Source organism: Camelus dromedarius, chromosome 14, assembly GCF_036321535.1.
Source record: "Camelus dromedarius isolate mCamDro1 chromosome 14, mCamDro1.pat, whole genome shotgun sequence".
Lineage (NCBI taxonomy): Eukaryota > Metazoa > Chordata > Mammalia > Artiodactyla > Camelidae > Camelus > Camelus dromedarius.
In genome coordinates, this window is record NC_087449.1 from 42,204,588 (window position 1) to 42,230,525 (window position 25,938).

Below are 25,938 nucleotides of genomic sequence, written 5' to 3' on the forward strand. Positions count from 1 at the left end.
TTGAAGTGCAAATGTTTTATTTACATACTTAAATACTTCTTTTCCGCAACTGAATACTTACTGTAATATGGAATACAACCGCTTTCCCCCTCTCAATCGGTATCTTGTTAAATTTTTTGCTTTCATGCTTACATACATAGGAAAACACCTTTATAACAAGTTTTAGAACTAAAGAGGAGACTCTGAGATTCAGCAACACTGCCATACCCATTCAAAGTGCCAGCAAATGGATGAAAATATTACTGAAACTCATACTACAAATTAAACCACATTTTTTCACTTGCATGTTGTTAGGATGGAAGAAAAAAAAAAGTTACTGCAGAAACTCTTAATAGATATGATTCAACGTAATATATAAGCATATTTCATACTCACACTTGCATAAGTGTATAATGTATTACAAAAATAAAAAATCAGAGATGGTAAATGTAGTTTTCATTGATTCCTTGATTGTTTAATTTATGCTTACTTTCCAAGCTCTACGGGCTATCATCTATAAATTAATGTTTTCTGTGATCTTTTCACTAAAAACTTTATTATCATTTTCAGAACATGATTGGCATCAAAAATTTTTTAATGGGAATCTATTCTTCCAATTCATTCAAATTGGTGGATTTCTCCTCACCATGAATTCTCTACTTAATAAGGTTTATAAAATATTTAAGGTTTTCTCATACTTTTAAGTGAACATTATGTATGAATTTTCTGATGTACAATGAGATTTGACTTCTGGGAAAATGCTTTCCCACATTTGCTACATTCATACGGCTTTTCCCCTGTATGAGTTATCTGATGTCTAAGGAGATGAGACTTCTTGATGAAGGCTTTGCCACATTCAATACACCCATAAGGTTTCTCTCCTGTATGAATTCTTTGATGCGTAACAAGCACAGATGTGTTGCCAAAGGCTTTACCGCATATGATACATCGGTAGGGTTTCTCTCCTGTATGAAACCTAGAATGTTTATAAAGGGACGAACTATACCTAAAGGTTTTCCCACACTCCTTACATTCAAAGGAGTTCTCAAGGGTATGAGATTTCACATGTTGCGTAAAGGAAGAGTTCCAAGTGAATGATTTCCCGCACTGACCGCATTCGTAAGGCTTCTCTCCTGTGTGGAGTCTCTGGTGGACCACCAGTTGTGCTTTATGCATGAACGCTTTCCCACAATCAGTGCACACAAAGGGTCTATCTCCATTATGGATTTTCTGATGAGTTGCAAGGTGTGCCTTCCTGCTATAGGCTTTTCCACAGTCGTTGCATTCAAAGGGTTTTTTTCTTGCATGATTTTTTTCATGTCTAATAAAATGAAACTTCTTTTTGAAGGCTTTCCCACATTCATTGCATTTGTAAGTGTTTTCTCTAGTATAACATCTGTTATAATTAAGTAAGTCTAAAGTAGGCTGCAAACTCTTTCCATATGACTTACATTTATATGATTTTTTTCTTGTAGGATTAAGACCTGTGCTCATATTATAACCATGGAGTCTCTCCACAGTCAGAATTTTACAGAATGTGAACAAAACTGAGTTCAAAACATTGTCTTTGCTTTCCTGGTGCTTGCCTGGGCAGTCAGCTTCTAAAAAGGAGTACAATAAGACATTCCTAGTTAATTTCTGCCATCAATGGTTATAGAAAGAAACTTACATGTTTTCAAATCTAATCTGTCATTGTGGAGCAAATCCTGTATTTGCCTTGCTCTCGAGCTTTAAGAATAAAACTGCTGAAGAGGAAACAGAACAGACTGGCAATGAGAACAGATGGCTTAACTTGTGAGCCTGAGGAAAGGTAGTAAAGCTGGTACAAGGTACAGTGGGTAGGGTACAAAAGAAATAAAGCTGTTCAACAAAGGTGCATGGTTAGCTCACAGAATGAAGAGAGCCCACTATGGAGATGAGATCAATGAACAAAGTAACCAGGGGAACAAGAAACAAGAAACAAGAGAGTTAAGGGAAAATAAAAAAATACAGCATGCCGGTTTTAGTAGGTGGAGCACACCAGAATCAAAAGGACTGATACAGAGAAGATGATTGTGTACAGAGGATGCTGAAGAGTCCAACTGCCATGAAATAGGAAAAGATGGACAATTCTGGATAAACAAAATGGGATCACATTAAAGAGGGTCTTATAAGCCATTTAAAGACCACAATACAGGTTATAAAGGAATAATTTATGTTTATTTGTCAGAAGACTGACAAGAAAAATAAAGTAATTTGAATAAATCTTGCAGGAACATCTAAGATGAACCAGCAAATAGAACGGAATTGGCAATATAGGTACAGAAACAGTCTAGATAGCATATCAGGAATTAAAACCCATTTGGTTTATGTTAGTAGAAAGTGGGGCCCCAGGGAATCTAAAATACACTTAATTGGTGTCTTACTCATTTGAAACATACTTCTTTTATGAGCTCTGTGGAAAGGGAAGACTTTATTTTGAATTACTTGGGTAAACCAATAGTTGAAATCACAGGTAATAAATCATAGGTAGTATTTAAGGAGAAATTCTTAAGAGAAAAAACCAAACCGCTTACCACAGTGACTTTGAGACTACAAAGCAACAGGCCAGTCATTACCCTTGATTGTAAAGATAAAGGTAAAAGGCTGAAGGATATTAAAAATTGGTTACTATGAAAAAACAGACAATAAGGCCAGGTGGGATAAAATTATGGGAATGGAAAGTTCATGAGGCAAAGAGGCTGAAGATGGCACAAAACAAATAACTAACCTTTAGAGTGATGAAGTTTCTGAGGGAGTTATTGTGGGGAGAAATGCAGAAGATGGAAGAAAAGGCAAGACACAAACGGGGAATAAGCAGTAAGAAAGGGTGAAGGCATATTAGTGAGAACCAATTCAAATAAAATTGGAGGAGGATTTCAAAAAAATATCACTATTGTCAAGTGAAACAGAAAGATGCACTAGAAGGCAGATATCCCAAGTGAACTTGAAGACTAAAGACGAACCAGGTGGGTACACAGGTGGAGTACCTGCTGCAAGAAAAGGGGTGACTTTTTTTTTTTAAAAAAAAAGAAAATAATTTGAGCATATGTTACTAACAGTTTTGAAATAAAAACAACATATACTGAACACTTACTGCCTGTAAACTAATTGAAGGGTTCTGCATCTATTAACTCATATAATCTTTACAAAAACTTGAGGTAAAGATTAATATTATCCCTATTTCATAAATAAAGTTGTGCTACAAAAGAATTAGGTTACACAGTGGTTGGTGGAATAAAATCAAATCCACACAATCTAACCACTTTATTAGAACTAGGTGTATGAAAAGATCTGCGATCGTGTTGAGGAGGGAAGAAGAATGAGGATTCTAGGAATTAAGAGAACCAAGCAAGCACTTAGATGGAACAGGCAGTGTGAGGAGCCAGAGCAGAGGAGGGACATCTCCCGACACCAGAGCTGAGAAAGAGGAAGGGCAGCCACGTGGGAGAGTGGAAGTGAAGGTGCCACTTGGGGATCTGAGGATGTTGTGTCACCTCCAAAGGTGTGTGGCTTTTAAGAGGTGCTTCCTGAAAAGTATTTCAAAGGTGCCTGTCCCTCACACGCCACCTGGGATCCCAACTCCATAGACTCCCGTCTACTTGATTTTCGCTGACTCACCGGGAGTGCGCCAACGTGGGTTCTCTCCCTCCACCATCCATGGCTCCTGTCCTTGCTCCACCTTGAAGATCACTTTTGTCTTGGTGTCTGGACACCCTGTTCATGGGAAACAACACAGAATTGGGGACAAAGTGCTGGGGACAAACAACTACCTCACAATTTGGATTTGCCTCCTGGAGTCTCAGGGCCTGGAAAGGATGACAAACAGGCTTTAGAACAGAAAAGACCCTTTGCCTCCATCTGGGAAGCATGAACACACTATCTGATCCCCAAAGGGGATTAAGAATCTCTGACCACAAAAATTCAGGGCCAAACTTATTAATGCTTCAGAATGTTCACAGCTTCCACAATTCTTAAAGGAAGGGCACTAATAAAACATTCTGAGTTTCAATGAAAAGTTACCACCCACTGTCCTTACCCACTGAGATGAGGTTTCTAAAGTTCTCCAACATCACATCCCAATACAAGGTTCTCTGATCACAGTCAAGAAGCTGCCACTCCTCTGGGGTGAATTCCACAGCCACATCCTGGAGTGTCACTGATCCCTGGAATAGTACATGGATCTTCAAACTAAAGTGTGCATCATTTGAGGACTTGCAAGAGAAACATGGCAGCCTCTTAGGATCATATCATGTCCACTGGTGAGTTTTCAGAAAGTTATGTATCGTAACTACTGTACACCTGATTCAGAAACACACTTTGTGATAGAAACAACAATTGTGTTAAAAATATTCAACTAGTGCCAAGATAATTCAATGGGAAAAAGAACAATCTTTGAAACAAATGGCTTTGGGATAACTGGATAACCACATGCAAAAGAATGAAGTTAGACTCTTCCCAAAACACACACCTCACATCATATACAAAAATGAACTAAAATTGGATCAGAGACCTAAATCTAAGAGTTAAAACTACAGGTGACCCTTAAACAACCTGGGGGTTAGGGATGCCAACCCTCCCCACACTCAAAAATCCACATGTAACTTTACAGCCTCCATATCTATGGATTCAACCAACCATGGGTCATGCAGTACTGTAATATGTATTTATTGAAAAAAATCTGCTTAGGAGTGGACCCACACAGTTCAAACCCATGTTGTTCAAGGGTCAACCATATATAATTCTTAGAAGAAAACAAGGGAGTAAATCTTTGTGACCTTGGATTAGGCAGTGGTTTCTTAGACGCTAAACATAACAGGAAAAGTATAAGTGACAAAAGAAAAAACAAATTGGAATTCATCAAAATTTAAAATTTTTATGTTTCAAAGGACACCATGAAGAAAGTAAAAAAGACAACTCACAAAATAGGGGGAAATATTTGCAACAAGATATCTGTATCTAAAACATAAAAAGACCTCTTACAGCACAATGATAAAAAAGACAATCTGATTTAAAAATGGGCAAAGGTTTGAACAGACATTTCTCCAAAGACAGATATGGTCCATAAGCACATGAAGAGATGTTCAACATCATTAGTAAAATACAAATCAAAACCACAATGAGACATCACTTCACACCCATTAGGATGGCTAAAATCAAAGGCAGACAACAACAAGTGTTAGCAAGGATAGGGAGAAACTGGAACTCTCAGACATTGCTGGTGGAATTCTAAAATGGTGCAGCAACTATGGAAACCAGTTTAGGAGTTCCTCAAAATGGTAAACATAGAGTTACCATATGACCCAGCAATTTTTCCTAGGTACATACCCAGAAGAATTGAAAACATATATCCACGCAAAATATTCATAATAGGTAAAAGTGGCAAGAATATGGGTATCCATCAAATAATAAATGGATAAACAAAATGAGGTATATTCATATAATGTAATATTATTCAGCAGTAAAACTATAGAGATGATCCTTGAAAAATATTGTGCTAAGTGAAAGAAAAGAGTCACAAAAGACCACATATTGTATGGTTCCATTTGTATGAAATGTTCAGAATAGGCAAATCCATATAAACACAAAGTTATTTCGGGTTGGGGAAGAAAGAAGTGGAGAGTGACTGCTAATAAGTATGGGGTTTCTTTTGAGGGTAATGAAAATGTTCTTAAATTAGACAATTCACAATTATGAGACTATATTTTTTTAAATACCAACTAAATTGTATACATTTAAAGAGATCAATTTGTAGTATGTGAATTATGTCTGAATAGAATAATTTTAAAATACTGCTTATATGTTCTTCATTCACTCATAACAGTATTTAATGAGGACATACCAAGTACAATACTAGTTATACAAAAAAGAACAAAATTATTACAGCCCTCAGAGATCTTACAATCTACTAGACACTGCAAAATAAACATGTTAAGTGTAATAAGATGTTAGTGAGGCTATAAGGGTAACAGGCTAGCCTCACATAAGCATAATAAAATAGAAAAATAGAGATTTCTTATATGATAAAATATATCATCTTAACCATAAAGTCAAAATCATGTTTAACTTAGACTGAAATTAAAAAAGGCATGTGGAGGGGGAGGGTATAGCTCAAGTGGCAGAGTGCATGCTTAGCAAGCACAAGGTCCTGGGTTCAATCCCCAGTACCTCCATTAATAAAAAAAATTTTTTTTAATTAAAAAAAAAAAAAGGCATATGGCAACACATCCATCACAAAGAGATAGTTAAAACTATACAGAGCAGCGGTCAGCAAACTAACCCACAAGCTAGCTTCCTATATTTGTAAATAAAATGTTACTGAAACATAGTTATGCCCATTTGTTTACTTAAGCTACAAGGGCAGAGTTGAGTAGTTGCCATAGAGGGTATATGGCCTTTAAGCCTAAAATATTTACTATCTGTCCCCCCTCTTTTTTTTCTATCTGTCCCTTTAAAAAGTTAAGAGACTAGGTAAGGTTTATCCTAGAAATGCATAGACAGTTCAGTTTTGGGAAATGAAATCTTTAAACTGCTGTATTAAAGAAAATAAAACACATGATTTCATTGACAGGTAAAAAAAAAAAAGGATAGAAGAAAAAAGTTCTCAATTTACGAAAACAATCTTGAGCTAAAAATCTTTAACTTGATTTTTTAAAAAAGCCAAAAAACAAAAACCAACCAAACAAAAACTATCTACCAGAATATAGGAGGAAACAGTAAAACACCAGGAAAATTGCCATTAAAATTGGAACAAAAAAGATTTTGGCTAGCAATACCATTCAAAATTAGTTATGAGAAGTCTTGTCCACTACAATGAGACAAGAAAAAAATGGAGACATACATATTGGGCAAAAAGGGACAAAACTCCATTTGAAGAGTTTAGGATGGTCTACCTAGAAAATCTAAGAAGCAAGTAAAAAACTCTTGGACTTAGTAAGAATTCTGTAAGTTGACATAAAGTCAAATAGATAAACCTATACATTCCTATATACCAGAATAGCCAATCAGAAAATATAATGAAAAAAAATCCATCCCATTCTCAATAGCAACTTAAACCATATATAAGAATAAACATTATAAGAAACATACAAGAGTTATGATAATAAACCTATAAAACTGTAATGAAGGACCAAAAGAAAAACTGAATAAATGGAGAACTCATTATTGAAAAGTTACAAATTCTCTCCAAGTTAATCTAAAAGTGTAGTGCAATCACAATAAAAATACTCTTATGAACCTTGGCAAGCTGATTGTGAAATTCACATGGAAGAGAAAATGCTCAAGAATTCCTGAAGACTCTGGAAAAGGTACAAGGTTTACTTATGGATCCAAATGAACATTAAAAAGGCTATGTACCTGGGTTTACAAATTGAGTTCATGTAGCACTTCTTGGCACTAGGTTCCCTGCTTATTCTAGGAAACAGTCTAAGAAAGTCACAGAAAATCTGATGTTATATTTGTCACAGGATTGTCACCATCAACAGTGTTTCTAACATTATCCCTATGAAATCCCAATGTAAGATATTTTCTTTGGAGAATTGTGCCAGGAAAAAATTTTTACTTATCTGAGGAATTGTTTTGAATTATCCTCAAGGAAAAAGCCAATACTTTAACTGGTTGGCTATCCATTTCCTATGATCCCCAGGAAGACTGGTTATACATATGCAGCTCCAACTATGTACAGAGCCTATAACCTGGATATCAACTTACCAATTTTCTGAATTTCCTTTTGGATCGAATCTACATTTCCCCTGACTACACAGTTCCTTTTTATACGGATTTTTAAGAGATTTAAATAACAGAAAGTGGGTGCCTTACCTTGAAGTTGATCATTTCTGCAGCACTTGCACAGAGATCTATGAAAGCAGAAATGAGGAAGAGAATAAAGACATGAAATACCAGGACTGCAATATAGAACCATGCTCTATGAGAACAGAAGCACACACGCTGCAGCCTCAGAAAATGCCACCCAGTGGGAGAATGACATGCCTAGCAAGTCAGAAAATTCCTATTTTATAAGCAACGATCTCTACTTGTGTTATGAATACATGGAGTTTGACATGTTATACATTTCTGTCCTACAGACCTAAAAGCAAATTGTTAACATTTAAACCAGTGCCTTTTTTTCTCAGAAATTTATCCTAAGTAAATAATAATGAGTTAAAAGGATAACTAAAAGCCTGATCTCTGAAGCTCACTATCTTTGGAAGCCATTCCTTCCTGTGATTCTTGGTCTCTGTTCTATAGCTGGAGTAAGAGATCTCAAATTAGGTCTCTTGAGAAGGCTGGATGGAGGGACTTGGGGAAATTTTTTTTTAAGCAGGAGTTTTCAGTTTAGACTCTAGATCTGTTTCTTTCTCTCTGGGAACTCACCAACTGCTATGAGCCCAGTTTGGGCTTTTTGAAATTCCAACCAGCACTTCTAGGGCCCTAGAAAGGCTAAAATGTGCAAGAGGGACCCCGAGCTTTATTTACAGTCTTCATTGGAAAATCTTCAGACTCACCAAGAGATAATTGGAGAAAAAAAAAGAAGACAAGCTGAAATTTACTCAGCATACATTACTGGAATAGTTCAAAAGGAAAGTAAGTCCAACACTTTGTTCTGCAGGGTTTTTGTTTTTTTTCATCTTGCAGAAAGAATGGAATGTGGAGAAAACTCATCTGGATCTGAATCTCAGATCTTCCACTATACTAAACCGTGTGAGTCTAGGAAAGTTAACGTCCCCTCTCTCAGCTTTAGTTAATTCATATGTAAAAGGGAGATAACATTTATTTCAGAAGATTGTTATGAGAGCATCCTAAGAAGAGTGCACCAAACTTTCTCTAGAAATATTTTCTTCCTAGATCCCTTAAAATGGTTTAATATTTCCTTTTGCAAGCTCTGGTACAGCAAACGGTGCTCCTGAAATCAGGAAAGGTGCAGTCTGATGCAGACTTCTACACAGTGATCTTTACTTATGAGGGCAGGAAAGCAGAGCTGCTCTACCTCCACCTGGGATCTAGGAACCCACCCAGTGGCAGTGAGACCCTTCTCTTGCTTTCTCTGAATTACTCCAAAATTGGACAGGACCCACACACCCAAAATGAAGTTACCGCACGTGAGAGTTTTAAAGTTTTATCTTCGGTTGAGCAAGCTAATAAACCAGTCCCTTTTCCCCCCTGCCCTTCCCGTATGTCCCCCGAGTTCTGCAGAGTCATACCTGCCAGCCTCGCACCATCACGCTCCCAGCTCCGGCTCTAAGCTGTTTATCAGGTTACAGAGCTCTCCTACATCTGGGAGAAACCCACTCTCACTTCATGAGACGCTGGTTGGAAAATTACGGAATACCGACTACCGCCCCACTGCGCGTGTGCGGAAGTAACTACCCGCCCGGAGTTCCCAGGCTCCCCTGCGGTGCAGGCTATTCATCTGACACTACATTTCCCACAAGGCCTGTGGAGTTGGTTTCCGGTAGGTGTCGGAGGCTTTCTGCTTTTTTGAGGAGATATTCCTGGGTTGGTGTCTCTGGCTTTGCTTAGAGAGACGCGCTCATTTATAAAAGGGAAATGTGTCTATCATTAAATGATAGACACCAGAATTTTTAAGTACTGGAAAATCTAAATCAGCAGGATGCTAAGGGAATAAGATACCCTTATTCAGTTCAGTTTCTTCTAGCAATACACCAGCTTCGGTTGGGACATGAAGAGGACCCAGTAAAGAAGACTGAGAGAATAATCTGTGCGGCAGATTAAAAAGCAGTGTTTTTGTGATACTGTGATTTAGACTAAGAAATATACTTTTGGCCTTCATCCCCAATTCTGGCTCAGCATTCCTAAAACTTTTGGAATTTCCTAAGTGATGAGAGCAATAATGGTGTCTTTTGTTACATTAACTAGGTGATTTTTGGACTGCACTTAAGGATAGGGCCTGGTTGCCAAGAAAACCAACCACGTGATTAGAAAGTTGGAACTTTCAGTCCCACACCTTCTAACCTTTGGGAGGGGAGAGAAGGGTGGTTGAATCAACTACCAATGATTTAATCAATCACGGCTATGTAATGAGGCCTCCATACAACCCCAAAAAGATAGAGTTCAGATAGCTTCTGGGCTGGTGAATGTATGGAGGTGTGGGGAGAGTGATGTGCCAAGAGACAGCATGAAACTGCCATGCTTTCCCCAGATCTTGCCTTATGCATTTCTTCTGCCCGGCTGTTCCCGAGTTATATCCTTTAATAACAAACTGGTAGTAGAGTAAGTAAAATGTTTCTGAGTTTTGTGAGCCACTTGGGTAAATTAATAAAACCTGAGGAGGGGGCTGTTGGAACCTCCAACCTATAGCTAGTAGGTCAGACGCACAAGTAGATAACTTGGACATGTAATTGGCATCTGAAGGAGGGGCAGCGGGGCAGTCTTCAAGGACTGAACCCTTAAACTCTAAGACCTGACATTATTGCCAGGTAGATAGTGTCAGAATTGTGTTGAATTGTAGGACAACATCTGGTGTCTGAAAATTACTTGTGGTGGGGAAAACCCTGCACATTGGAATTGGTGTGAATAAAATCTTAGTTTTGTCAATGATTATACCTCCAGGACCTGGCACATAATAGATGCTAAATAAAGACGAGTGAATGTGAAAATGTCTATAGTTTCATTTCCATAAATGCATCACGCAAGCTGTCTGGCTAGGGTCTTAAATCCATAGATCAATTTGAGGGAAACTGACATCCTAACAATACTGAGTTTTCCAGTCCATGAGCATGATACATCTCATCATTTAATTCAGGTATACTTTAATTTCTCAGCAATATTTTCTAGTTTTCAGTGTACAACTCATTTATTTTTGGTCAGATTTATCCCTAAATATTTCGTATTTTTGATATTATAAGTTGTAGTTTTGAATTTCCATTTCCAATTGTTTGTTGTGACGATGTAGAAATACATTAAGTATAATGTTAACTGTAGGTTTCCTGTAGATGCTCTTCATGAGACTGAGGAAGTTCCCTTTTAGTTTTAGTTTTCTGAAGGATGGGTGGTGAATTTTCTCAAAAAATTTTCTGTATCTATTATCATGTTTTTTTCATTTTTGGTATATTAATGTGGTGAATTACATTGATACTTTTAATTTTAAACCAATCTTACAATTCTGGCATAAACCTCACTCGGTCATGGTGTGTTGTCCTTTATATATATTGTTGGATTCTATTTGCTAAAACTTTATTCAAAATCTTTGCATCTATGTTCACAGGGTACACTGCACTGGTCTATAGTTTTCTTTTCATGTAATATCTGGTCTGGGTATCAGAGTAATGCTGGTATCATTGAATGAGTAGGGACGTTTCCCTCCTCTTCCATTTTCTGAAAGTTTGTGTAGACTTTATTTGTATTTCTTCTTCAAATACAGAGAGAGGGAAAGATTGAGATTGAGAGAGAGAGAGATGGATGTTTGGAATTGGTTCAAGCATTTATGGAGGCTAAGAAGTTCTCCAAGCTGCTGTGTGCAAGCTGGAGAACCAGGAAAGCCAGTGTGTGTAATTCAGTCTTGGTCTGAATGCCTGTGAATCAACAGAGCCAAATGATGGTGTTATGCCTAGTCTGAAGCCAAAGGCCTGAGAACAGGAGTAGAGTGCATGCACTAGTGTGAGTCTTGGAGTACCGGGTGCTCCAATGACTGAGGGCAGAAGATGGATGCCCCAGAACAAGGAGAGAGCAAGAAATTGCCCTTTCTTGACATTTTTTGTCCTTCTGGCCCTGAACAGACTGGATAATAACTGTCCACTGGTAAGGGCAGATCTTCTTTACTTAGTCAACACCCTGATTCAAATGCTAATCTCTTCTGGAAACACTCTCACAGACATACCAAGAAATAATGTTTTTTCCAGCTATCTGAGCATCCTTTAGCCTACTCAAGTTGACACATAAAATAAACCATCACAACTTCCTCCTCTAGTGTACCTCCAGCACCCTCTACTGACAAGCTTTCTTTGGAGTAATGTTAACATGGTATATCTTTTTCCATTCTTTGAGTTTTAACCTATTACTATCTTTATATTTAAAATGAGTTTCTTTTAGGAAGCTTATATTCGTCTTTTTCCTACAATCTGACAATCACTTCCTTTTAATAAGTTCTTCAGAACATTTACATTTAATATGATTGGTATGACCAGTTTAAACCTACCATCTTACTAAGTGTTTTCTATTTCTCCCATTTGTAATTTATTCCTTTTTTCCCAATCTTCCTTTGGATTAAACATTTTTAATGATTTTTAATGACTTTATTTTAATCTTCTGTGTTGGCTTATTAGCTATATATCTTTATTTTGTCTCTGTAATTGGTTGCTTTAGCGTCTACAGTATACGTTTTTAACACAGACTACTTTTCAAGTTATATTATACCACTTCACTTACCAGAATATAAGAACCCTATAACATATAATGTTACATGTCAATTATATCTCAATTTTTAAAATGGCATTAAAAAAAGAACTTTACAACAGTAAACTTTCATTTTTCCCTTCTTGCTTTTTATGCTTTTGTCATACTTCTAAATACATTATAAATCCCACAAAACACTCTATTATCATTACTTTATTAAATGGGCAAGTTACCTTTTAAAGAGATTTAAATAATTTTAAAGTGTTTGTATTTACTCACATAGTTACCACTTCCTACGGTCTTCTTTCCTTTGTATATATCCAGATTTCATTCTGGTATCATTTTCCTTCTGCTTGAAGGACTTCGTATAACATTATTTCTATATAGGCCTGCTTGTGATGAATTCAACTTCTGTATGTCAGTAAGTCTTTATTTCACTTTCACCTCTGAAGAATATTTTCACAGCATAAAGAATTCTAGGTTGATAGTTTTAATTTAAGGACTTTAATAAAGATAATGCTCCACTGCTTTCTGTGGCTTCTATCATTTCCAACAAACAGTCTGCTGTCATCTTTATTTTTCTTTCCCTCTCTCTTTATTTCCCTCTTTATTATTACTATTATTTTTTTGTTACTTGTAAGATTTTTTTCATTATCACTGGCTTTAAACAATTTGATTATTATGTGTTTTAGTTTAATTTTCTCCATGTTTCTTGGAGAAGTCATTGAGCTTCTTGGATCTGTGGGTTTACAGTTTTCATTTGATTTGGAAAATTTTTCATCATTATTTATTCAAATACTTTTCCTGTCCTCTGTCCCTTCCCTTCCTTTGTGGACAACAATTACATATGTATTAGACCATCACTTAAAGTTTTCCCATTGCTAATTGATGTTTTTTCATTTTCAGTACTTTTTTTTTCTGTTTCATTTTGGCTAAATCTGCAACCACTAATCTTTTCTTCTACAGTATCAAATCTGTCATTAATCCCATCCAGCTTATTTTTCATCTCAGACATTGTACTTTTCATCTTTAGAAGTTCAACTTGGACATTTAAAAAGTATCTTAAATAAATTATTATCAAGGTCTATTAAAACAGTGGATCCATGTAATTAATTAATGACTACTCTAGACCTCTGAGAATTATGAGTTCCAGTTTCAAAGGCTAATATGTCTAAAATTAAATGGAAGAGAAGTTAAGAAGTCCAGAAGACACTTGATCTTGATCACTGGATGTAACATTTTTAAGATTTAGAAAGCTAAGTGACAGATGAAACAATTATGTCTCTGAGTAGGAGTCTAGAGCGTATGTTAGGAGAGAATGTATATTATTATGTTCATAATGCAGCAAATGAACCATGAGATTAAAAGATAAAGCTCTATTCATTTTTATATGAATATAAATCTAAAAAAAGAAATATATCCATAGCCACTGAGTGACTTGCAAGTAAACATTCCTAAACAGTTTTTCCATGAATACCAATTTTATATATTTCACTCTACTCAAGGTACTAATAAGATTACTTTCCTAGATATCATATTTTTTAGTTAGAAGCTGTAAAAGTTGTTAAAATGTTCTCCCCAAATTGCACATGTAAGAGTTTCTCTGTATTTCAATGCATAAAAACAGTAGAATAATGGTTACCTGGGGCTGGGGCTGGGGCTGGAGGGGTGGGTTGAAATTGGGCAGCTATAGAAAGGTATAAAATTACAAACAGTAAATAAGTAAGTTCTGGAGATCTGATGCACAACATAGTGATTATAGTCAACAATACTGTATTATAAATTTTAAAGTTGCTAAAAGACTAGATCTTAACTGTTCTCAACACAAAAAAATGATAATTATGTAATGTGATAAAGATGTTATTAGCTAAGAGGGGAGGGTATAGCTCAAGTGGTAGAGCACATGCTTAGCATGAATATGGTCCTAGGTTCAATCCCCAGTACCTCCTCTAAGAAATACATAAACCTAATTACCTCCTCTACACACAAAAAATAAAATTAAATTAAAAAAATTTTTACAGATGTTAGCTAAAGCTACTGTAGTAATCATACTGCAATATATAAATGCACCCCCCAAAAACGTGTTTCTCTGGCTCTATTGTTTCTCTTTTTAATTTATACCATTGAAAAAGCCCTTATCATACTGGTTAACAAAGTAAATAACTCTCTGAATGAAAGCCTTACCTTCATTTTTATAGACTCACTCTCTGTGCAACGAATATGAATTGTGTTACAACTGAAGACTTTACCGTATGTATCACATTAAACAGTTTCTCCCTTTTGTGAATTCTCCTTATAGTAAAGACCTATGTTCTGTTTGAATCCCCACCACATTCATCACATTTAATGGTCTCTGTGTGGACTTTCTGATGAGCTCAATACTCAGGTGAAGCATCTACTACACTTGTTATGCTTATAACATTTATTCCTTATGCGGAAAAAGGGAAATCAGAGAACAGTGAGATTTTGTGGCATGAAAAATAAATCACTGAACAAAAACTTCAATGGCTTCTTGAATAGAAGAGAAAACTGGAAAAATGCAGGAATCTTACTTAGTTAACTAGATAACAGGTCAAAGAATTCTTAGAATGTAAAGATAAAAAGTAAAAAGTGAAATATGAGACAAAAGATAATAGATATAGAAGGCAGATCAAGGAAATTTAATGTACATATAACAAGCAGTCCAGAAGGAGGGAAGAGAATAGAGGGATAATACTCAAAGAAATATTTTCTAAGTTGAAGAAGTTGAAGACCAGCACAAACAATTTTCTCAGTATTAAGAGAAAATGACAGAATAAAATAATAAGAGGAAAAATTAGGAGATGCAGAAAACATATATAATAGAAATTATAGAGAAAATAAGAGAAGCAACAACCAAAAAAAAATAGTTGAAAAAATTTAAGGAGTACTTTCTTCCTTACATTTTAATGTACTTTTACTATTCTTTAATGTATTTTTTGGATTTTTTAGATCATGAACATGTGGAACATGTATTATTTTATCAGAAAACTCCACCATAAGGGAAATTACAAGACATGCAATAAACTGGCTTTTAAGAATCATTTAAAAAGATTAAAATCCTCATTAAAAATGGGCAGTGAATATAAGAAATTCATAAAAGTACAAATTATCAATAAATAAAGGACAGATATTCGTCTTCCCAGATTATCTGAATAGTGCAAATTAAAACATTAAGGTTAAAATATCAATTATCTCACACTGGCATCATTTTAAAAAATTATACTACTACTGTTAGGGTGTAGAAGAACATACATTTTTATGTACTTCTTTTTAGAAAATAATTTTGAGTTATTATGTCATATGATGATAACAGTGACAAGTACAAAAAACCCTTGCTTTGGGGGATCCTAGAGACTAAAAGGTATAATATTTTCACAGGGCAATCTGGATCCAGATGTATTTTAAATTGCCTATCTTATACCCCAAAATGTCTAGGCCTTGGAATAAGAGGAGGAAAATTAGAAAAATATTCGCAGTATCAATGTTTATATACAGGCTCCGCACATCTATGTGTCTATATTTATCCCTGTATGTGCCGACTGGGAAGGAATAAGTAAATAATAAATTACATTACACCTATAGAATGAAATACTGTATTATCCAGCTGCTGATATGATACTAATATGAAAATATGTCCACGATAAAACTTGACTCAAACAAGCAAGTTATGGAGGATTTTTTGTGTCTAATCACATACACCCCAATACACACATATTTGTTTTATATATAAAGATATACTGATATGTCCATAAAATGTCTTGAAGAACCTCATCAACTTTCTATCAATAGTTATTTTTGGGATTCAGGATTAATAGGTGTGTATGTGACAGCAACTTTTACTTTCTACTTTATATATTGTTACAGTGTTTGTAGTAGGAAAAGACAGGAAATAAGCTAAGTGTATGTAAATAGAGGCCTGGTTAGATAAACAGTAGTGTATCTTTACAATGGAATCCTTTGAGCTGCTAAAAGGAGGTAAACTATAAATATTAATATAAAACAACTCCAAAATAAATTGATAAGTAAAAGAAAGTGTGTTGAAGTAGGAAGATAATGAGACACAAAAAGCACTAGTAAAACATTGAGACTGGTCTTCATTAAAATTTTGTTCATTAAAAGACACCATGACAATAAAAGGTAAGTCACACACTTGAAAAAGATACTCCCAGTAAAGATACACAATAAATGCTGTGGTTACTGGAGTCATTATGGAAGACGTAGAAGTTAAGTTCAGTGGAACTGGAGAAACTGATGCTAGGATGACGATTCTTAGCTTACTTATGCCCCACATTCACAGATTTTGCTTACGGGGCCTTCATCAATATTCCTGGGATACTGACCTGGAATTCAAGGCAGCTCATTTTTCACTTCATCCAGACCTCCAGGGCTTGGAGCCTCCCCCTGGTTCCATAACAACAGGACCACTCTGCATTTTCTGCTTCCACATTTGAGGGTCTGACAACTACACAACCTGGTGGACTGTGACACCACTACAGTATTTCTGATCTCAGATCTATCTGAGATAAATCATTCTGCAACACGTTCTCTTTATCAAGTCAGCTCCCCTTCTGCAACACTACTTGGCTTCTACTTACTTTTAAAAGTTACCGACACAACTGATTATTCAGTCTCAAAAAGGAAGGAAATTTTGACACATGCTAAAACACAGATGAAAGTTTGAAGACATCATGCTAAGTGAAATAAGCCAGTCACAAAAAGACAAATATTGTATGATTCCACTTATACCTAGAGTAGTCAAATTCATAGACAGAAAGTAGTATAGTGTGACTGCCAGGGGCTGAAGGGAGGGAGGAATGGGGAGTCAGTGCTTAATGGGTAGAGAATCTCAGCTGTGGAAGATAAAAAAGTTCTGAAGATGGATGGCAAACAATGTGAATGTAATGCCACTGAACTGTAAACTTAAAGTGGTTAAAATGGTAAATTTGATGTTACTTATTTTATCTCAATAAAAAACAAATGTTTTAAGATATTGAAAATTGAGAGAGAGAAATTAGGGGCAAGAATTTAATCAATTCTCACTCTCAAACTTAAAACAAGATTTATAAGGTCTTATTCTGTGCCCTGCTTATCTCTCTAGTTTTGTCTTCTCCCACTTCCCTTCATCCTACTACCTAAACTTAATACATTTTTTTGATCTCTGAATGCACCATGTTCTTTATCTGCCAGGCTGTTGCACGTACCAATCTCTGCCTGAAACATTACCCAAACTTTCTTAACTCAGCTAATTCACTTTGTTCAGCAGTCTTCACTCCCACCAGAAAGCTTTCCTGATCTCTAAAAGCCCAGTGCCGATTTCCTAACATCTTGCCCAGATTTCTCTAATATCTTGTACCACCCTATGCGAGCTCTTATCACATGGCTCTGTCATTGCCAGTTTACCTGTCTGTATTCTCTATACAAAGCATGAGGGCCAGAACGCAGTTATCTTGGCTGGATCCTCTCACACCTGCTCTCTTCTTTGTGCCATGAGATGTCCAGAATCACTAGTTAAGACTTCAAGATTTCAAGGCCTTGAGGCTCTGCCTCCTGCAGGCCTCCAATGAGTTTGGAAGTATCAAATCCTAAAAGCTGACCTTGTAAGTCTAATGCTTTTGCCCCAAAATATGCAAGGCAGAGAAAGAATTGTTCAAATTCCATCTAGCACATGACATCAGATTTTTAAAATCATGAGTCTTAACTTAGTCTTAACTGTCAGTTCTGACACATTCTGGTGCCAGGATGGAGTTGTGGAGATCGGTTAAGGACTAGTCATGTTCCATCTTCCTCCTTTCCCCAAGGGTGTACAGTCCTTGGCAAGGCAAAAAGTGCAAGCTCTGTTACCGAAAATCTCAGTGGGGCAGAGATGGCAAGCTGTCACTCAATATCCATTCTCCGGTTTTTGCAGTTCACAGAATCTTGTTTTTGTCTGAACATATGCTTTCTCAGAATAAAAGTGACATATCCCAACCTCCCTTGTAGCTAGTTATGACCAGGTGACCAAGTTTTGGCCAGTGGGATGTAAGCGCTGCAAATTTATGATATGTCCTTAAAATGATGCCCGTTTCCTATTTGAGCTTTATGCTGAATGTGTAATGGGTGATTGGAATTTGGGCAGCTGTTTTGGACTATGAAGTAGGAAAATGCCTGTTGATTTCAGAGAAAACAGAGAGAAGGAACCTGGACTCCTGACATATGGGTCATCATGACCTAGACTAACGGTACCTAGGGTTCCTTTTCATAAGAGAGAAAAAAAAATTCTATTTTAAATACCACTGTCTTGGCAATTTGTATTGTGAACAGTCGAACCTAATCCTAATTAAGGTACTTAACCTATTCTCTGGCCCAGGAAGCAAGTTTTAAAAAACAAGTTAAAAAAAACGAAACAAAACAAAACATAAAACCACAAAACAACCAACCCCCCCCCCCCCACAAATCAAGAAATAGCTTTGTTATGACATCTCTTTTTATTTGCTCACTCACTGAACAAAAATAACGAAGAGGTTCATAATTTGTAGGTCAGACCTCAGACAGAATTCACAAGGGAGAGATGACTTTATTAGATATGTAGAAACTGCAAACCAGGGAAGTATTTCCACTAATCCTGAGGTGATCCCAACTATAGGTGCCTCAACTATCTTGTGAGAAACCATAAAGTGATAACTGAAAGATGTTAATTTAAAATAAGGATTTGAGAGCTCAGGGAATTACTGAATTATAGAATTCTGACTAAATTCTATTAGTCACTGTCTAAAACCAACTGATTTTCTCTTTTTCCTCTTTTTAAAGATTCTGCTATAACTAAGATGATGCTACAGAACCTTGAGCAAGTTCTTTTCTTGAAGACTATTTGCTTAATACTGCTTGTCCCATAAGGTCTAGTTTACCATGCCCAAATTTGATTCCAAACTTCCTAGGGCTTAGAATAACGTACAGAGCAGGCAGCTTAACACAGCCAGAAAAGCTTCACAGCCTAATAGTTAAGAGCGTAGGCACAGACATATGTCAGCTAAAGTCAATCACTTTCAAACTGTGGGAACTTGGGCAAGTTTTAGAACCCTCCTAAGCCTGAGTTCCCTCATCAGGGATACTAATGGATACATAAATTTAATCATAAAATGTGCTTAGCACAGTGCCTGGGACATAATACTCACTTAGAAAATGGGAAGAGTTATTATTAGAAGATTCCCACTGTTCATAAAAAAAGAGTACGTGTAGCTCAGAAGGCCTCCAGAGGCCACCTCTAACTCCCATAAATATCCTCGTTTTACCAGTTCATGTATAACATGCAGTCACACTAACAATATCCACCATCTTCTGCTGGCTCTTGACCTTCTAGTTCATACAGAAACCCCACCCCTGCCAACTCTTATCCCTCCAGCTACGTTTGCAAATTCTCTCGTGGTGTCTCCATAATCAAGCCTTCTCCTTCCAGGTGATGCTCATGTCACTCTTTCCTTTGGCCTTGGTGATGTTTCCAGTTAAAGGCTCCACTGAGACTCCTCTAAGATGCTCTGAGGTTCTTCTCCATTACCTTTACACTGTCCTTACACTGTTTTTATTTTGTTGTTTTTCACTTTATAAAGAGATTATTATATCATATGTAACCTTTTGGGACTTATTTTTTCACTTAATATTGTGGTGCTGAGTTTCATCCACATGGTTGCATGTCCTTGTAGCTCATGTGTTTTGGCTGCTGTACCACACCAGCCACTCTTCCAATGACAGGCACTAGATAGTTTCTCGGTTTAGGCTTTGCTATTGTCAAAGTGCTACCAAGTTCTTGTTCATATTTCCTGCTGTACATGTATAAGAATTTCTCTTAGCATATACTTAGTAGTCTTGCTGGATTGTACAGTGTGTGAATGTCACATGTTACATCATGGATTATGTTTTTCACATTTACTATTTTCATTGTATATGAATTCCTCTTTCTGCTTCACTTTTCCTTATTTCTTTGAGTATACGTATTATGCTTCTTTTAAATTCTTGCTCTGCTCATTCCACTACTTCAGAAATATGTTTATGTACGTACTTAAAGGCTTGGAATAGCACACACACAACTATTTGTGGTGGTCCCCTTTGAAGGGTTGAAATTATGAAAAAAAAACATCAGTTCAACCAACCTGGACAGTGTTTCACTTTATTTCATTATATAAAATGTAGACACCTTGATTAAGAAAAAAATAGAAAAAAGACTTACAAGAAACTGAAGACTCTTCTTAGAAAAGCAGTGATTGCTGAAGGATACCTTTGCTCCAGCCATGATGAGCCTCTGTCTTCTTGGCAATCTATGGCGAAGCTCCAGGGACAGTATAATCCCAGAACTCTCCCACTCATCCCTGAGCCTTGGTCATGGATTTGTGAGGTTAGAGGGTGAGGAAATATGAAAAGAACCAAAATAAGAACATTCTCCATGAATGTCAAGCTCAGAGACTGGTTCTGTTTTCTCTGCTGAATATATTGGGAACAGGAAAGATCAAAGTTCCTAAGGGCACACCCGTTCATTTGGCTTTTTTGGCTTGTGGCTCTAGCACAGAGTTGGGCAACCCACTGCCCTTCCTCCACTCACAGATATCTGCATAGCTGCACGTCCGGCATTTCCAAGCCTCCTCCACATCAACACCTTGAGGCTCTCGGTGGCCCATCCAGTAGGCCATATAGTGTTGCACTTTGCTTCTCACTTCCTTCTCTTCGAAGGCCACGATCTCTGTACCCAGCACAGTAGCAGTCTCTTGGTGGATATACTCAATCTTCAGGCTGTCAATAATGGGGAGGTCAGACAGTGTTAGAGACAAGAAGACCAGCTCCATGAGGTCACCCATGGACTTCACAGAGAAGCCTCCCTGCCGGGCATGCCTCAGCACTGAAGGTCCCAGTGGCTTTTCTGGATGCAGTTTTGTGTGGTGGATTAGGCTTTCAGGGGTCACTTTCCCCTGTACCATGGCATCAAAGATATATTTGTACAAGCTGACTTGAAAACAGTCTTTTTTCTTCTGAGCATCCAGAGGAAGCACAGGGCGCCTGCGTGTCTTGAGCTCAGCCAGTTCCAGTTCCCCCTTGGCTGTATAGTGCAGCTCATCAATCACTCCAACAAGAAGTACACCCTCCACTTCTCCAAACACTGGAAACTCTCTGACGCGCCCTTCTGACTGCAGAGTGGGAATCATTGATAGTATGTTCAGAAACTTAATTGCCCAAGCATCTTCTTTAGTGGTGACGGGGATAGTCACAAGATCATGAACTTCTAGTTCTCTTGCTAGGTGGATACTGGCACCAGTGTCCAAAACAGCTGACTTCTCAGGTGTCAAGAAACCAGGAAGCTCCTTCCCATATGCCATCTGCTGTTCACACCAGTTCTGAGCAGACAGGTCAGTGACATATAAGTATTTCAGACAGAATCGCTCCATAGGTGATGAGACATCCAATCCTCTTTTCCACTTTGGTAAGCTAATGAGTTTGCCATCCTTCCCAGGGAGTTCGGAAGAAGGGCCAGGCTCGCTAGGTGAAGTACTTGCCTCTTGCATATCTTCCAGGTCCAGAAACTCTGAGTCACTCAAGTCTGAGAACCCTGAGGCCTCTGCTGACACTGCCTCCTCTTCCCCAGGCTCTGCCATAGTACAGCTGTGGATTGGGCAAAGGCCTTGCATATCATGTTAAAGAAATGCATTATCCAAATAAAAACATTTTCAAAAGCACTTTCAAATTCTAATAAGGTAAAAAAGATTCATGACCATTATTTATACACAGTCTTTAAAGATGCTTATTTATTTATGACCAATTAGTAACGCTATAGAGTTGTAGTATAGGTACAATTAACAATCGTAAGGCTCACTGCATCATCCTTATATGGACACTTGGCAAATTTTTTTTTTAATGCAAAATAGTTCTATTCCTGAATTTGGCACTAAAATAGTATATGTGACTTTAAGCAAATCATGTTCCTTGTCCTCAGTTCCTTCATTTAAAAGGAGATTTGAGGTTTGCCTTTTTTCCTTCAAAATTCTACTGACTTGGGACATTATTTCATTATTTTAAGTGAATATGGATCATTATAAATGCTGGAGCAATGTTTGCCAGTTTACCATGGGCCACTTCTACAATTTCTTTGATACAAAGTCCTTGACTAGGAAAATAAATCTCAATAACAAACTGTTCCTTGAGAAAAATCAGCTCTACAATGACTGTTTTCAAATGTAGCTCCCTGGAACATAGTATGACAAAACTCAGACTAACTACAGACAAATACAAATAGACCTACTCATACACAAAGCAAGAGCATGAAGTCATGAGAGAGCATATTCACAGCAACATGTGGACATCAGTTGCTTTTTGTATTTGAGATATATTTAAAAAATGGCAAGGAGAAAAGGCTCTTGGTGCGTTTTACTTTATCCTTACTGACTTCATAAATTCCTCCTAACTTTATGGAAATTGATGTTTCCCACTTGTGGAGGTTTTCTCCCTCCACAAGAAATTAGCTTATAGTGGAAAATATCTGTTAATGAATACTCTTAAAATATTACTGTATTTTGCTATAAATAACAGTGAATATTTAGTGCACAGTTATGGTATGCTTAGACACCGAGCCAAGTGCTTCAAATCCAGTATTTCAGTACTCTCCTGTGGGACAAGTACCCTCTCATTTTACAACAATTTCACAAATACAGGAGATTGAAAGAACAGAACAATGAACACCATTGAAATAAACAACTATTGACATGTTGCTTGCTGTATCTGCTTCTTTTCATGTGCTTTTTTAAGTTGAACTATTTTAAAGTAAATTACAGACATCATAACACTTCAAACATAAATGCTTCAGCATGCATTTCCAAAGAAGATTCCTATATTAACTACAATACTATCAGCACATCTCACAAAATTAATAATTCCCTAATAGTCCTGTCCATATTCAAACTTTCCCAACTGCCCTAAAAACAGCTTGGATAGCTTTTCTTTAAACCAAGAAACAAAGACTATATAGTATGTCTGGTTATTTTGTCTCTCAAGTATTTTCAGTCTTAGGAAATTAGGCAAATTGTCCTGTGAAGATACTCTTTTTAAGCTTTCTTTCTAACCCCACATACCTAACTCTGTATAGAGAGAAAACAAAACAAAACAAGGTATGACTAGCCCACTAGTATTTGACTCTGGGTGCCAGGAAAATAACTTGACAGAGAATTCAAGCTGATTGAGGGAATTATGAACCAAGTTTCCTCCCTGCTACGCTAATGAGCAATGAATGAGCTGAATACACCAACTTCCATGTAAAACGCTTAAGATCTGATACTTTGAAAATGCTATTAATATTAGTTATCATTGTTCCTAATTTTTACATAGCCTAAATGTCCCTAATGAAAGAAAACACAGATAGCTGGAAGAAAAGTTATTTGCAATGAACAAAAGTAATACAATGCTGAGACTTTTGTGTATATCCTATAAAGTGATTGCTTTATAGGACACGTCAATAGTAATAAAACACAGAAGCTGCACATTTGCACAAGTCTCTTAAACTATAAATATGTCTTCGATGAACACAGTTTCATAATGAGTATGTTATTTGGACTATAAAGTCCCTGAAAGTGGGAAAGAATCTTTACCCTCCACCAAGAAACAAAAGTTAAATAGCAATTAACACATATACTTTGGCTTGTTCCCTCCCCACCCGTCACCTCCGTAGGGGGAGGGCACTAAATCCAAATCAACTGACCTTGAAAATAGTTTACTTCAAGTATCTAGACCTGGGCTATCCAATATAGCAACTTAAATTTAATTAAAATTAAACAAAATTTTAAATTTTTTTTTTTTCATTTTCTCTTTCTTGCATTAGGTACTTTTCAAGTGCTCAGTAGCTACATGTGGCTAGTGGGTACCACATTATAAGGAACAGAGACAGAACTTTTCCCTGATCACAGATAGTTCTTTGGACAGCACTGGTTTAATTATTTCACGTATATGTATCAACTCCCCAAAGAGAGAGTAAGCTCCTGAAATGTAGGGACTTCTTACTTGCTTTACACACAACATTCAGAACAGGGTAGCCCTTAATAGGTAAGTGAAATGTTTTGTAGAGATGACACAAAAAGGGGCATTCTCTGTGGAATTATTCATCTAAAGGAAAAAAACAATGCACTGCGGATGGACAATTTAGACCCAGATATGCTGCTTGGACTTTCCTACACAGAAAAAAATCCAGCCAAAGCATAATGCAGTGCATGGTGTCCCAAAATACATTCTGTATCTTTCTGACAAGAGATGATTTTATATGGTACATAGATCAACACCTTTAGATATATGCTAGAATAAATATAAAGCTACTAGAGCATCCATCAAATACATAATTTCTCATACAGTGTTTCTCAGGATAAGTTTGATTTTTTTAAATAAATGTAAGTATAAAATTAAAAATATGAGAAAAATAATACAGGTAGGCCCCAGGTATGGCAAAAATCATCAGGTGGTAAGTGAATGAGACGTTTGTGAAACATCAGCATAGTGTCAAAAGTCTGCCGGTCCTACAGATCTGGGTTCAGAACCTGATCCTAACTAGGTCAGCAGTAGTAGTATGCTACTTGCCTTACGAATACTCTTATGTAAGTTTCCTGTTTTCTGATACATCTTTAAAATTAGAATACTCCTTCCAACCACACTCAGCTACCCAAACTACTGAGTGATAAGACACAGTACACATCCTGGCACTCAACAAATGTGGATCTCCTTCTCCTTCCCAAGGAAGAGATGAGACAGTATATCTATTCCCTCTGACAAATGAGTAAACTTTAGGAGAGAGGAAACTTCTACTCACCTGGACTTGGATGATCTGACTTCTCAAAGGAAAAGGCAGAATGCTGAAATGACGAGGCTGAGGAAGGAGAAAGGAGCTCTGAAAGTCTGCAATCGAAGAATTCAGATTAGCAACTCTGGGCCTTGCTGTGGTGGAACCGGGACTTTTGGTCCTTCCTCACTTGTCCCTCGCATTGTGGCGCTTCCTCCTCTCTGGTCCACACTGCACAGACTGTTGCCCAACCCAGGTCCTAGGTGACGCCTGCCTCTCTCCGAGGGCAAATTCTCCATGACTTCTTCGTTTTGCCCATACCCTGGATGCAGTTACTTGATCCAATCCCTGCTCCCTGCAAGTGAAAGGGTCAAAAATAACGCCTGTCCCCCCAGGAGCTCCAAGGTCAGTTCCCTCTTTCAGCCCCAACCTAGGTCCAGAAGCTCAAGCAGAGATCTCAGATCAGAGGCTTTTCCTCTCTGACGGGCTCCTGCTGTTGAGGAACTGCCACTGCCTTCACCCTCAACATCCTGACTTGTTAAGTGCAGCCCAGACTTGTGGGCCCCGAAAACTACCGCCTTCAGCGGGAGCCTTCCCACCGGCCCCAAACCATTGTCTTCCCGGGAGTTTCAAGCATGCCCGAAAGTTTACTGAGCACTCCCGGCAATATCCTGGAGGAGCGAGCAAGGGGTCGCTGGCCTCGGGAAGGGGTCCTAGCCAACAGCAGGGTCCTTGGAGGGCGCAAGGTCCTAAAGGCACAAGAGCAGACAGACGAGACACACCGCTGCCACGGAGAC

General features: G+C 37.3%; 2 protein-coding genes across 4 annotated transcripts; both read right to left on the reverse strand.

Moving 5' to 3' along the window:
• Positions 1 to 25,311, reverse strand: LOC116147049 (zinc finger protein 684). Of its 2 annotated transcripts, none has more exons than XM_031464891.2 (5): positions 25,172 to 25,311; positions 7,816 to 7,853; positions 4,037 to 4,163; positions 3,619 to 3,714; positions 1 to 1,580 (listed from the first exon to the last, which is right to left on the reverse strand). In XM_031464891.2, the coding sequence occupies exons 2-5, from the start codon at positions 7,828 to 7,830 to the stop codon at positions 691 to 693; spliced, it is 1,128 nt and encodes a 375-aa protein (XP_031320751.1). In that variant the 5' UTR covers positions 7,831 to 7,853; positions 25,172 to 25,311; the 3' UTR covers positions 1 to 690. The 2 variants fall into 2 exon arrangements, with proteins under 2 accessions (XP_031320751.1, XP_064349765.1); XM_064493695.1 differs by lacking the exon at positions 25,172 to 25,311 and adding an exon at positions 9,198 to 9,481.
• EXO5 (exonuclease 5) lies at positions 20,496 to 25,311 on the reverse strand. Of its 2 annotated transcripts, none has more exons than XM_031464892.2 (2): positions 25,172 to 25,311; positions 20,496 to 21,990 (listed from the first exon to the last, which is right to left on the reverse strand). In XM_031464892.2, the coding sequence occupies exon 2, from the start codon at positions 21,981 to 21,983 to the stop codon at positions 20,871 to 20,873; it is 1,113 nt and encodes a 370-aa protein (XP_031320752.1). In that variant the 5' UTR covers positions 21,984 to 21,990; positions 25,172 to 25,311; the 3' UTR covers positions 20,496 to 20,870. The 2 variants fall into 2 exon arrangements, with proteins under 2 accessions (XP_031320752.1, XP_031320753.1); XM_031464893.2 differs by having other exon boundaries at positions 20,496 to 22,009; positions 25,172 to 25,308.
• Positions 25,312 to 25,938: the final 627 nt, after the last annotated feature.